This window comes from Gobius niger (assembly GCF_951799975.1).
Source record: "Gobius niger genome assembly, chromosome: 10".
NCBI classification, from domain to species: domain Eukaryota; kingdom Metazoa; phylum Chordata; class Actinopteri; order Gobiiformes; family Gobiidae; genus Gobius; species Gobius niger.
The window spans coordinates 30,911,840-30,926,086 of NC_136861.1; the positions used below are offsets into that span (position 1 = coordinate 30,911,840).

The following is a 14,247-nucleotide window of genomic DNA, read 5'->3' on the forward strand; positions in this document are numbered from 1 at the left end:
ACAGCCTGCTGGGAAAGGCCTGGAGTGGATTGGGTATCACCTGGCTGGATCCACTTTGTACCTCAAAGATTCACTGAAGAATAAGTTCAGTATAAATGCAGTTTCCTCCAGTAACACAGTGACTCTGACTGGAACAAACATGCAGCCTGGAGACACTGCAGTTTACTACTGTGCCAGACGACCACAGTCACAGAAAGAATATGTGGAGCTGTACAAAAACACTAGAGTATTATTTCATTAAGGTCCTACAGGAGGCAGTATTGCTTCATTGTTTCATCCCTCATAAACAGTATAGTACACTGCAGCTGGACTTGTGGTTTCTGCTTCCTCTTTCCGTCACTTATTTGTAAATATAAAGCACCAAGTGGTTTATCTGGCGAACACCTTCTCCATAAACCTTCTTCATAAGTCGTGTTTGTCCTGATGTATTTATTGTTTTAGGGAATTCAGATCAATCAGAAATCCCAGCTTCGAACATAAGGCCCCACCTGTGAGGCGGGAGCACTAACCATCACCCTTTAACATTATTAATCCATGAGAGAATTTGCATTATGTTTAAATCTTACAAACCAAATAAGTCATAAAATGAAATTAGTAAAACAAATAAAATAAGTGTCAGATTTTTGTGGCTCTTCACTGAGAGCTCTTTATAGATATACTGAACATTATTATTCTCCTTTTTATTTAGCGGTAATTTGTCGTGACATAGCTGACTGTTTATGCAAATCAGTGAAAGATATAAAGGGCAAACATAGGGAGGTCTCTCCATGAGAACAGCACCAGTCCAACCATGAGGAGTGTGTGTGTGCTGCTGCTGCTGGCTGTTGGACACAGTGAGTTGGACTGAATACAGCAGACTGTTGACTGGCTCACACTCACTGTGTTTCCTCCACAGGTGTGAAGAGTGAGACACTGACACAGCCAGACTCTGTGACTGTGCAGCCTGGAGGCTCTCTGTCCCTCACCTGTACTGTCTCCTACTCTGTCAGCAGCTACTACACAGCATGGATCAGACAGCCTGCTGGGAAAGGCCTGGAGTGGATTGGACACAAATACAGCTCAACCACTAACTACAAAGAGTCTCTGAAGAATAAGTTCAGTATAAGTGATGATTCCTCCAGAAACACAGTGACTCTGACTGGAAACAACCTCCAGCCTGGAGACTCTGCAGTTTACTACTGTGCCCGGTACCCACAGTCACACAGAGAATATGTGGAGCTGAACAAAAACATGCAACATGTCATATACTATAGTCCTTCAGGGGGAGCTAACACAACACTGATCATTATTGTGCTTTTACACATTACCTTACAGAGATTTTCAACCAATTCTTATATAAGTATTTGCTGCACAAGAACAAATACAAAGATAAAGGTTTACAGGTCTTGTTTGGCTCTTCGATCTTCTTGATGCAGGTTCATGTGTTAGAATGACTGTCGTTAAAGTTAGCTGTTTGGAGTTTTCAGCTAACAGCATTATGCATGATAATGTTGATCTGACATGTGGTGTACCTCAGGGCTCAGTCCTGGGTTCTGATTGTTTGTCCTATTTAATAGCCAGGGAATCCGCACAAAAAATACCCCAAAAATAAAACTGAAATTCAAGCTTTAATTTTATGACAGATATTTTCAGCATTGGAAAAATATCTCAAACACACATGTTATTTTGCTGTGAGCGGCCTGAGCTCACCCAAACACATGACATAACTTTAAAAAATATATATATATATTATTTGTTTTTGAAGACGTTTTTATATAAAGAAATAAGAAAAGAAGACATTTTGTTTAAACACATACACATGCATATAAACATACACTCGTATACATATACATACACCCGTACACACATACATACATATTCACCCACATTCATCCGGGGGGGACTACAGAGTTTGCAATAATACATAAATACATAAAATATTGTACATAATATATATACATATCAATAGCAGCAGCTCTTTTGTTTTTCATTCATTATTATTATTTTTATCATTATTATTTTATTTTATTTTATTTTATTTTATTTTATTTTATTTTATTTTGTGTGTCTTTACTAAGTGATATTAGTTTCATTGTGATATAAAATCCACATTATAAAATGACTATACTAAGGGAAACATTACTGTATATACCTGGCTTCACCTATTTCCTCACACTAACATATTCAACAATGACAGTTTTCTTCAGTTACCAGTATATTTACTCATAAGTGTTGAGAGGAAGGGTTGGAGGTGTGTGGTGTTTGCGGGAGGATCCACATCATGCAAATAACTATCCTCTGCTAACTTTATAAATGTTTTAGGATCCACCTTTTACTCACAACTTCCAAAGCACATCACCAACAATATTTCATTTCCGGTATTACTTAGCAGTCCTTCTGTCCGTCAGCTGGCCAGGTGAGCCCGATACAGTGATTGTTCTCTGACCTCTGTGATCGCACTAAACCCATCAATACTTGTGCTTTCAGGAGTCGACGGCCAATCTCTGGTTCAGTCTGAAGCTGTGGTTCAAAGTCCCGGAGGTTCACACAGACTGACCTGCACTTATTCAGGATTCAGCAGTGATTATGTCACTTCATGGATCAGACAGGCTCCTGGAAAAGGTCTGGAGTGGATCTCTTTCATTAGCGATGCAAGTGTAACCAAGCTCTACTCGGATTCGGTGAGAGGCAGCTTCACCGTGTCCCGGGACAACAGCAGGAAGGAGGTGTATCTGCAGATGAGCGGGCTGAGGGAGGACGACACGGGGCTGTATTACTGCGCCAGACACACAGTGAGAGAGACCGTGTGACAGCTGGACAAAAACTACTTCCCCAAAAAAGGAATAGTACATAACTATAGTAATGAATGAACAAGAACAAGAACCATTTCACAAAAACACCAATATGACAGACCACACCTCAAATATTGCTTCCTTTATCTTTGTTATGCTTAAATGGTGCAATAAGTGAAGTAACAACGCAAATGGTACTATTTCGAAAACTTTAAGTCGTGGCCCTTCTAATAAAAGTGTTTCAATTCATAAAATATAACCTCAGTTACATTTTTAATCTATTGAATGAACTATACAACTAAGAAGATTGAAATAGGAATGAATAATAGTAATATTGATCATAATAAAAGACTTTCCGGTTGCATTACTGTCTGTGTCCAGCAGGAGGAGATATTATGCAAATGATACAGTCTAGATATCAGACAGAGCAGCTGCTGTTCAAAAACATCCTCTATGTCAGTGTTTCACAACCAGGGGTACGGGCAGAGAATTTCTAAATTAATTCAAATATAGAGTGAATTCTAATGATGTTTTTCAATACAATCTTTGCATCTGGGAGTAATATTTACCTGAGTGTCTATTCAGGCAGGATTTTCCCTCTGTCGATGAAAGTCTTATAAAGTCTTATACTTAAAGTTGAAAATTGTGGTGGCTTTTAGGTGGACAAATTGCCTTGTTTATATTTCCAAAACATTTGAATAATTCCATGTAAACACAACAATTAAAAGTTTATTGTTCATCTCAAAAAACACATAGATTACAGATTATTATACTGTTGTGCAAAACAAGGACAACAAGGACCTTTATGCATTACAAACTTTCTTGCTCCTCGTAGGGAGAATATGTAAAGCAGGTGTAGAGAGTGTGCAGTATATATGAGCTCCTCACAGTCCCATGTGCAGTCTCAGGATGAACACTCTCAGGCTGTTGGTGGCTGCTCTCTGTCTGCTCTGTGAGTTTTCCTCTTTCACTCTCAACATCAGCTCTATTCACACACAATGCTCCTGTTACTGAAGCCTCCACTGAACACGTTTGTGTCCACAGGTGTGAAGAGTGAGACACTGACACAGCCGGACTCTGTGACTGTGCAGCCTGGAGGCCCTCTGTCCATCCGCTGTACTGTCTCCTATTCTGTTAGTAGCTATGCTACACACTGGATCAGACAGCCTGCTGGGAAAGGCCTGGAGTGGATTGGATACAAATACACAGGAGGCAATGGCTATAAAGACTCACTGAAGAACAAGTTTAACATTGATTTACACGCATCTACAAAAACACTGACTCTGACTGGACAGAACATGCAGCCTGGAGACTCTGCAGTTTACTACTGTGCCAGAGAGCCACAGTCACACAGGGAATATGTAGAGCTGAACAAAAACATGTTTACTGTCATAGTATAGCCCTCTAAAGGGGGAGCGAAGACACCACTGTGTGAGATTCATCATTTAGGCCTTCTGTGCTTTTACTAATTTCTACGCTGAGATAGTCAGGCCATTAACCATCTTCATTGAATTTTTTTCTTGACTCAAACATGAAAAAGACAACTATAATTTACATTTCTACGATCATCAATATTATTCAAGGTCAAGGAAAATCCTACTCATTAAAAATATGTTAAACTGACTTCTGTTACAGAATGGTAATCTATGCTTGTATTTAAATGAGGAATAAAGGGAGGACCAAGGCATTGTTTCTATTGATGAAAATACTATTCACATGGATCCTTTTTATGATGCTAAATCAACTTTTTTTTATTTAGTCACTCCTTTTTGGTTCCACTACATTCTTTTAAGTTTAATACAATAATTAACAGTTTGTAGTTAATACAGTGGGAAACAACTTAATTACAATGTACAAGTTTGTTTAAAGCATAAATATAACACAAACCGGAATGGAATTAAGCAGCTCCTTCATCTCACTTTCCAGAGAAGTTCACTGTCTCTCTGAACTTGTCTCTAATCAGATCTTACTTAAGCTGCTGGTACAGCCACCAAAATAAAGTCCCCTATAAAGTGTGGAGTTTTTGTACAAGTGTGGATCACTGTGCAATACGGCGGCTACCACAGTGAAAAACACCATGACAAAAACATGACATGTGGACTGTAAGAACAATTGGATTTTTTGACAGACGTATTTACGATTACTGATTAATGGATTAATGTTGGGCTATTTGTAAAAGGAGCAGTCATTAATGGAAAAGTCCCAACAGGGTACGTCCAGGATCCTCAACTTTTAAGAAAAGAGGTCAAAACTAATGAGAGGAATGCACTGTAATATGTGGGCTGATGATTATTGTTGAAAAAAACTTAAACCATCTACGACTTTCATCTTTCCAAAAAATACAAAGGTTGCTTTATTTTGTTTGATCATTTATTGATCATACATAACATTTATTGTGTAAAATATACTGTCATTGAACGGGATATGATCAATTTTCAGTCAAACAACTTCATCTGGAAAATAAAACTGCTGCCTGAGCACTGAAATTCTCTCGTTCAGTCCACAGGACAATATATATAAATTAGCTGGTGATAAAGGACAACCTTGTTGTGTCCCCACGGATCTCAAACTGATAGACTTTTCAGACATTGAATTATTAGAATTATGTTTTCAGTTCCAATAGTTTGGACATTAGACGATAACTCTACCTGCTCTTCACCCCCTTTCACTCCAACTGTCCATAATACTATGTGTATTTTTAAATAATAAACATATTATTTAAAAAAAAAAGCCTCACGCTTGAACTGTTTCATATAGCTGATGTAAAGAAGAGTAAACTAGCAAAGGAAATGTCACTATTACTTTACATACAGAATGATCAATAAAGAGTTTTCATTTCAGAAATATTCAAATAGTTCTGGTTATACAAAGTGAGCGTTACCAGTACATGAAGATTTTTTTGTCTCAGTGCATTTTATATAAACTCTTCATATGCAAAGTCTCCATAGAACAAGCAAAGCCGATGTAGGTGTGCTGTATAAAAGTAGAGCTGCTGGAGCTCCTCACAGTCCCATGTGCAGTCTCAGGATGAACACTCTCAGGCTGTTGGTGGCTGCTCTCTGTCTGCTCTGTGAGTTTTCCTCTTTCACTCTCAACATCAGCTCTATTCACACACAATGCTCCTGTTACTGAAGCCTCGACTGAACACGTTTGTGTCCACAGGTGTGAAGAGTGAGACACTGACACAGCCAGACTCTGTGACTGTGCAGCCTGGGGGCACTCTGTCCATCACCTGTACTGTCTCCTATTCTGTCGGCAGCCACTACACAGCATATATCAGACAGCCTGCTGGAAAAACCCTGGAGGGGATTGGGTATCGCAGCGCTGGATCCACTTTGTACCTCAAAGATTCATTGAAGAATAAGTTCAGTATAAATGCAGTTTCCTCCAGTAACACAGTGACTCTGACTGGAACAAACATGCAGCCTGGAGACACTGCAGTTTACTACTGTGCCCGGTACTCACAGTCACAGAAAGAATATGTAGAGCTGTACAAAAACACTAGAGTATTATTTCATTAAGGTCCTTCAGGAGGCACCATTGCTTCATTGAGTTTCTCTGTTTCATGCCTGATAAACTTGTGATTTGTGTTTCCTCTTTCCGTCATTTATTTTTTAATATAAAGTACCAAGTGGTTTATCCGGCGAACACCTTCTCCATAAACCTTCTTTATAAGTCGTGTTTGTCCTGATGTATTTATTGTTGTAGGGAATTCAGATCAATCAGAAATCCAAGCTTCGAACATAAGGCCTCACCTGTGAGGCGGGAGCACGAACCACCGCCCTCTGTACTTTGACAAACATCATTGATCCATGAGAGAATTTGCATTATGTTTAAATCTTAACAAACCAAATAAGTCATAAAATAATTCTGGAAAAAAAAAAAGGAAGTGTCAGATTTTTGTGGCTCTTCATTGAGAAGTCTTAATAGATATACTGAACACTATTATTCTCCTTTTTATTTAGCGGTAGTTTGTCGTGACATAGCTGATTGTTTATGCAAATAGGTGTAAGATATAAAGGGCAAACATAGGGAGGTCTCTCCATGAGAACAGCACCAGTCCAACCATGAGGAGTGTGTGTGTGCTGCTGCTGCTGGCTGTTGGACACAGTGAGTTGGACTGAATACAGCAGACTGTTGACTGGCTCACACTCACTGTGTTTCCTCCACAGGTGTGAAGAGTGAGACACTGACCCAGCCAGACTCTGTGACTGTGCAGCCTGGAGGCTCTCTGTCCCTCACCTGTACTGTCTCCTACTCTCTTGGCACCTGGACATTCTGGATCAGACAGCCTGCTGGGAAAGGCCTGGAGTGGATTGGACAAAAATACACAGGAGGCTCTCACTATAAAGAATCACTGAAGAACAAATTTAGCATTGATTTAGACACTTCCAGTAACACAGTGACTCTGAATGGAAAGAACATGCAGCCTGGAGACTCTGCAGTTTACTACTGTGCCCGGAGTCACAGTCACACAGAGAATATGTGGAGCTGAACAAAAACACTTCAGCGATATCTCAGCAACAACCACAGAGGGCGCAAAACACAGCATAATCTCATTAAACTTCGAGCTGTTTCAATATGTTTTCCACTTACACGAGATCAACAACATTTGGCGTTCATTGGATCGTGTGGCTTTAAATATTTGTTCAATTGTTTTGGTAAAGTTTGATGATGATGAAATACTGTCTTTTGACCTTATGGGCTATAACAGGGTCAAAGGTTTTCATAAAAAGCTTAAATCAGTGTTTGAAGGTTGGTCTGAGCTGCGTCTCTCTCCTCTCACTCTTTTCACTCTGTTGTTCTGTCGATAAAGTCACCGGACACAACAATCTCCAGTCTATAAATCTGAATAAACACAGTAAAACGTTTGACCCCAATTTAGGGTGATTGAAAATGAGTGTGTACTTTGAAAACATTCATGTCATTAACATATGCAGGAGGTAAGAAAACCTGTGCTGTTTTATTTAAATGAGTGTGTGTATAAAACAGAGCGGTGTTAGAGACAGACACACATCAGTCATGTTGTCTGGGGCCGTGCTCCTGCTGCTGCAGCTGCTTCCTGTGAGAACTCTTCACTGTCCTTCACTGCTGTGTCAGCGGATGATGATGATGATGATGATGATGATGTTGTGTTTCCACAGGTCCAGGGCTCAGTGTGGAGCTCCTCCAGCCAGGCTCAGTGCTGCTGCAGCCTGCTCAAACTCTCAGCATCAGCTGTAGAGTCTCTGGTTACTCTAACAGCTATGCCACAGGCTGGATCCGACAGAGACAGGGCAAACTGGAGTGGATCTTCCACATGTGGGGAGATGGTAGCCTCTACCAGAACAATGCTCTGAAGGACAGGTTCAGTCTGAGCAGAGACACGTCTGCAGGAACAGTGACGATTCGAGGACAGAGGCTGCAGCCTGACGACTCGGCTGTTTATTGCTGTGTTCGACCACAGTGACTCAGAGCAACAGAAGAGCTGTGCAAAAACCACACACTGCCCCCTACGGTCAGACCTCAGACATATTAGCTGTATCAGGCTGTTGGTGGCTGCTCTCTGTCTGCTCTGTGAGTTTTCCTCTTTCACTCTCAACATCAGCTCTATTCACACACTCACAACACGTCATAGAAGAGAGTGTGGCCTCGCCAAGGGGAAAAATAAAATCTTTTAGGAAACGCAATTTTTCACTCTTTTTAGTATTTTCTGGTGGAATATGAACTTATTTATCACATACGAATAAATTCAAGTGTAAATCGGGCCCATATAGATATTTGCTCACAGCAGATTGTTCAATAGAAGCGAAAAAACTGCAGTCACAACAAGTGCATTAGCACAATGCTAACATGTAGCATCAGGTTGGCATTCTCCATTTTTTTTAAATGTATTTATGGACTCTTGAACCACTTTGCTCCACCCCATGTCTTTGTATTTTTATTTAGTAGAAAACTATATTCATAATTCAGCGTTTGTTAAAGTAGTTTTTGAATCATTTGAGAAAGTTTAGATTTTTCTCAAAATTGTTTTCCCCCTTAACTGTTTTCAAACAGGACCATTTGGGTGATTCAAGAGATGCCATCTCATTCATCATTAAACGTCAACCTTTTGTGCTTTTACAAAACACAAAAAACAATACTTTAATTTACATCTCCACAATAAACAATATTAAATAAAGTCAAGAAAATTCCTCCATATTAAAAATATGAACCAACTTCTGTTACAGAATGGTAATCCATGCTTTGTATTTAAATAAGGAATAAAGGGTGGACCATGGCATTGTTTCTATCAATGAAAATGTCAGTGTAAATAAAGTGTGTTGTTTTTGTTTTCACTACATTTTAATTATTTTAGGTTTGATAAAATAATGAACAGTTCATAGTTAATACAATGGGAAACAGCTAGATGTGTACGTCCTGACAGTCTGTCAGTAGTTTTTGCACAGCTGTGTGTCACAGTGTGGAGCTCCCACAGTGGAATATGTCAATACAAAAACCTGTGAGAAACAACAAGGACGGTCCACATAATCAAAAGAAAATGTAACTCCAAAGATATAATATAATCCAAATATACTTTGTAACCTTTAGGGGAAAAGGTAAAAAGATTTAAAGAGGGATCTTTAAACAATTCTTTTCTTTTTAAATCATTCTTTGTCATTGTCACAAACTTAAGTGTAAACGTTCCAACATTTAAAGTACAGAGCCTTTATAAAAACCAACATGACTAATTATCAAACTTCATCAACATCAATGAAATGTTCAATGCCACTGCATTATGTCATCCCTTTGATTTGTTCTTATTCAATGCTCAAATTGCCTTCACTTCGCATCTCGCAAGCTTTAGCGCGAGTTGTTTCTGCTCCACTTACATTAAGTAGATTCTTTCTCAGTTCGCCAGCAGGTGGAGTCCCAGCACCAAGTCCTGCCCACAATGTTTTTTATATATTTGTGTTCACTGCCATAGTTTGTAAAGTAGGCGGAGCTTCAGTGAGGACATTATTTTGCCACAGTCTTGACAGCAGACAGTGCAACGATGGCCCTGACAAATCTAACTTTTATCTGAAAGGAGTACATTGTTAATGCTGTTTAAATGTTCCTTTAATGCCCGGATAAAGAGGATGCAAAACATGTGATAAATTACAGAAACAATAATTCTAAAGATTGTTTGGAAAGTTTGCATGTTGTAAACTTTTTAGCTTTAAATGACATCATGAGAATCTACCTGGCGCATTAAACCTCGATTGATTCTGATTCTGTCTTTTTTCTCTCACTGTTTAACTATACTGTTGTGATTATTATACTGCGAGTATTGAGTGACTGTTTTAGCAAAAAGGTCTGATTTTTTTCAATGACGCCATAAATTGTGTCAAACAAAACATAAATCGTGTTGGAGTCATGCCATGTGCCAACCTGCTTTAAGTCATCCACCATCGTCCCTGTTCCCAAGAAACCACGTATCACAAGACTTTTGAGCGCTTGGTCCTGCTACACATCAAGGACATCAGCGCCCCCCCTCCTGGACCCACTGCACTTTGCCTACAGAGCCAACAGGTCTGTGGACGACGCAGTTAACCTGGCCCTCCACTTCACTCTGGAGCATCTGGACTCCTAAGGAACCTTCGCCAGGTTCCTGTTTGTGGACTTTAGCTCTGCCTTCAACACCATCCTCCCTGGACTGCTGCGAGACAAGCTCTACCAGCTCCCGACTCCCTCTGTAGATGGATCACTGACTTCCTTACAGATCGGAGACAGCACGTGCGGCTGGTTAAGATCGTCTCAGACACTCGGACCACAAACACGGGATCTCCTCAGGGCTGTGTACTTTCCCCCTGGCTCTTCTCGCTGTACACAAACTGCTGCACCTCCAGTCACCAGTCCGTTTAACTGATCAAGTTTGCCGACGACACACACTCATCTCGGACGGTGATGAGTCCGCCTGAAGGAGAAAGGTGGACCGGCTGGCATCCTGGAGCTGAGCGCCCAGAAGACAGTGGAGATGATCGTGGACTTCAGGAAAGACAGAGCCCCACCGGCCCCCCTCGCCCCCGGACAGACTCTCCCACCCCCATCTCCATTGTGGACTCCTTCCAGTTCCTGGGCACCACCGTTACAACTTCAAAATGTGAGCCAACCATCAGCTCCCTCATCAAGAAGGCCCAGCAGAGGATGTTCTTCCTGCGGCAGCTGAGGAAACTTAAGCTGCCGACCAAGATGCAGTTCTACACGGCCATCATGTGTGGTTCCCCAGAGCGGCAAACCAGGACAAGCACCGACTGCGAGTTCCAATCTCTCCAAGACCTGTTCAACTCCAGGACCCGGAGGCGTGTGGGTCGGATCACAGCTGACCCTTCTCACCCTGGACATGGACTTTTCACCCCTCTCCCCTCAGGCAGGAGGCTACAGTCCATACAGAGCCATAGATCCTGCCACTTGAACAGTTCTTTCCCCTCCACCATCAGAATCAAAAAAAGGCCCAATAACATCTTCATTGCTCTATTTGACTATGTGGTTTGTCCACACTCAGATCTGTTGCGACACACTGTAGTACTATGTCATATTGTTGTTGTCTTTATCATAGTTGATTTAAATATTCTCATGCATAGCCTAAAAGTCTTGTAGTTTTAAAGTTTTTCATAATTTGTTATTTATCAAAGTTATATGTTATGTTTCATGTTGCACGATTATACCAAACAGATTCCTAGTTTGTGAAAATGTTGATCAATAATGGCAATAAACTAAACTAATCTGATTTTAATATTTAGAGAGAAAATTCCAAGAAAATGGCAGAAAATAGAGAAAAACATAATCATTCTAAAGAACACGGTGCACGAGACGATCTACATTTATTTTATCGATCAAAATTGTATCATTAAGCACAAATATTTACTCACAACTATTTTACTCAAGAAAGAGAGATACTTCATTATAAATGTAGTAGAAGTAAAAAGTACCATATGCTAAAACTATAACAAGTACAATTTCTTCAAAAAGTACTTGAGTAAATGTAACTGACCTCTGATTTAGTTCTTCGTTTCTTTCCACCACTGTTTCCTGCTGAAGACAATGCCAGTTTGATTCAATGCAAACTACACTGTGTGTGTCCTGTGTGTGTATATAAGGTAGAGTGTGGACTCTGCCTCCACACTCATGATGCTGTCTGGAGCTCTTCTTCTGCTGCTGCTGTTGGCAGCTGGACCCTGTGAGTCTCTGTTCACCTCAGTCCACTCTGTTACAACTGAACAGCACAGTTTGACCTCAACATTGTGCTCTGTCCACAGGTGTGAAGAGTGAGACTCTGACACAGCCACAATCTGAGACTGTGCAGCCTGGAGGCCCTCTGTCCATCCGCTGTACTGTCTCGTACTCTATGAAGACATATGCTACAGCATGGATCCGACAGCCTGCTGGGAAAGCTCTGGAGTGGATCGGGGGTAACTGTACTGATTGTCGCGGAGCTCTCAAAGATTCACTGAAGAGCAAGTTTAGTATAAGTGTGGATTCCTCCAGTAACTCAGTGACTCTGACTGGAAACAACATGCAGCCTGGAGACTCTGCAGTTTATTACTGTGCTCGAGTGCCACAGTCACACAGAGAATACATGGAGCTGTACAAAAACACTTCAGGATGTTTTTCTCTCGAGGCCCAATAGGGGAACTCACACCCTTTGGATAATTGTCAAGACACCATTAAACTGCAGCTGAACTTGTGGTTTAACCTTCCTGTGTTCATAAGGCATTTGAATAAATAACTGGTTAATCAGGCGCAACATGACAGAAATACCCTGATGTGGGCCGGGTTTTGTTAACATTAGAAGTATTTTGTTTATTATGTTTTTCATTGCAAACTATGAAATTTGATTGAAACACCAGAAGTATGACTGGTCTATTGACACTGGCAATTGTTACATTTATTGTGTGTCTTTTTTTATTTTGGTGGTTATTTCTGCTGACATGTTTTTCCACAAAAGGAGCTCTCGCTTCTATGTGCGTCAGACTTAAAAACAGAGATGTTTTTTAAATGAAAATGTGCTTCATATGATTTCAACTAATGGCTCTATTGATGAAACATAAAGTAAAGTCATTAATGCAGCTAATACTGTCAATGAAATGTTCAGCTGTTGACAATGAAGTCTCTAAAATAGATATTCAGTGGTAAAAATACATTGTGGAGTATATGGACAGAAGTGCCGTCTCCTGATGTGATGAGTACAGCAGTGAGGTTTGGATGAAAGGCCTGGGTTGTGGTTGCTCACATTTAGAGACCGCTGTGTTTGATCATTTGCCTCCCATTTCCTGATCTTCACCTCCTTTTAGACGAGTGTGTGCAGTATATATGAGCTCCTCCCAGTCCCATGTGCAGTCTCAGGATGAACACTCTCAGGCTGTTGGTGGCTGCTCTCTGTCTGCTCTGTGAGTTTTCCTCTTTCACTCTCAACATCAGCTCTATTCACACACAATGCTCCTGTTACTGAAGCCTCCACTGAACACGTTTGTGTCCACAGGTGTGAAGAGTGAGACACTGACACAGCCAGACTCTGTGACTGTGCAGCCTGGAGGCACTCTGTCCATCACCTGTACTGTCTCCTATTCTACCAGCAGCGAATGGACAGCATATATCAGACAGCCTGCTGGGAAAACGCTGGAGTGGATTGGGTATCACAGAGCTGGATCCACATTGTACCTCAAAGATTCACTGAAAAATAAGTTCAGTATAAATGCAGTTTCCTCCGGTAACACAGTGACTCTGACTGGAACAAACATGCAGCCTGGAGACACTGCAGTTTACTACTGTGCTCGGTACTCACAGTCACAGAAAGAATATGTAGAGCTGTACAAAAACACTAGAGAATTATTTCATTAAGATCCTACAGGAGGCACTATTGCTTCATTGGTTCATCCCTGATAAACAGTATAGTACACTGCAGCTGGACTTGTGGTTTGTGTTTCCTCTTTCCGTCACTTATTTCTAAATATAAAGTACCAAGTGGTTTATCCGGCGAACACCTTCTCCATAAACTTTCTTTATAAGTCGTGTTTGTCATGATGTATTTATTGTTTTAGAGAATTCAGATCAATCAGAAATCCAAGCTTCGAAAATAAGGCCCCACCCGTGACAAACATTATTGACCCATGAGAGAATTTGCATTATGTTTAAATCTTACAAACCAAATAAGTAATAAAATAATAATGGAAAAAAATAAAATAAGTGGCAGATTTTTGTGGATTTTCACTGAGAAGTCTTAGTTGATATACTGAACATTATTTTTCTCCATTTTATATGAAGGTGATATGGAGCTCACTGTTTATGCAAATAGGTGAAAGATATAAAGGGCAAACATAGGGAGGTCTCTCCATGAGAACAGCACCAGTCCAACCATGAGGAGTGTGTGTGTGCTGCTGCTGCTGGCTGTTGGACACAGTGAGTTTGACTGAATACAGCAGACTGTTGACTGGCTCACACTCACTGTGTTTCCTCCACAGGTGTGAAGAGTGAG

General features: G+C 40.6%; 1 protein-coding gene across 1 annotated transcript in view; it reads left to right on the forward strand.

Annotated features, from left to right (window-relative positions):
- The first annotated feature begins 780 nt into the window (after positions 1-780).
- Positions 781-14,247, forward strand: part of LOC306969616 (uncharacterized protein) — a 245,809-nt gene continuing 232,342 nt past the window's right edge. The window contains exons 1-2 of the mRNA XM_079565276.1: positions 781-833; positions 896-1,187. Of these exons, the coding sequence (XP_079421402.1) occupies positions 791-833; positions 896-1,187 (335 nt within the window). The 5' untranslated portion in view covers positions 781-790. The remainder of the gene's footprint in view (positions 834-895; positions 1,188-14,247) is intronic.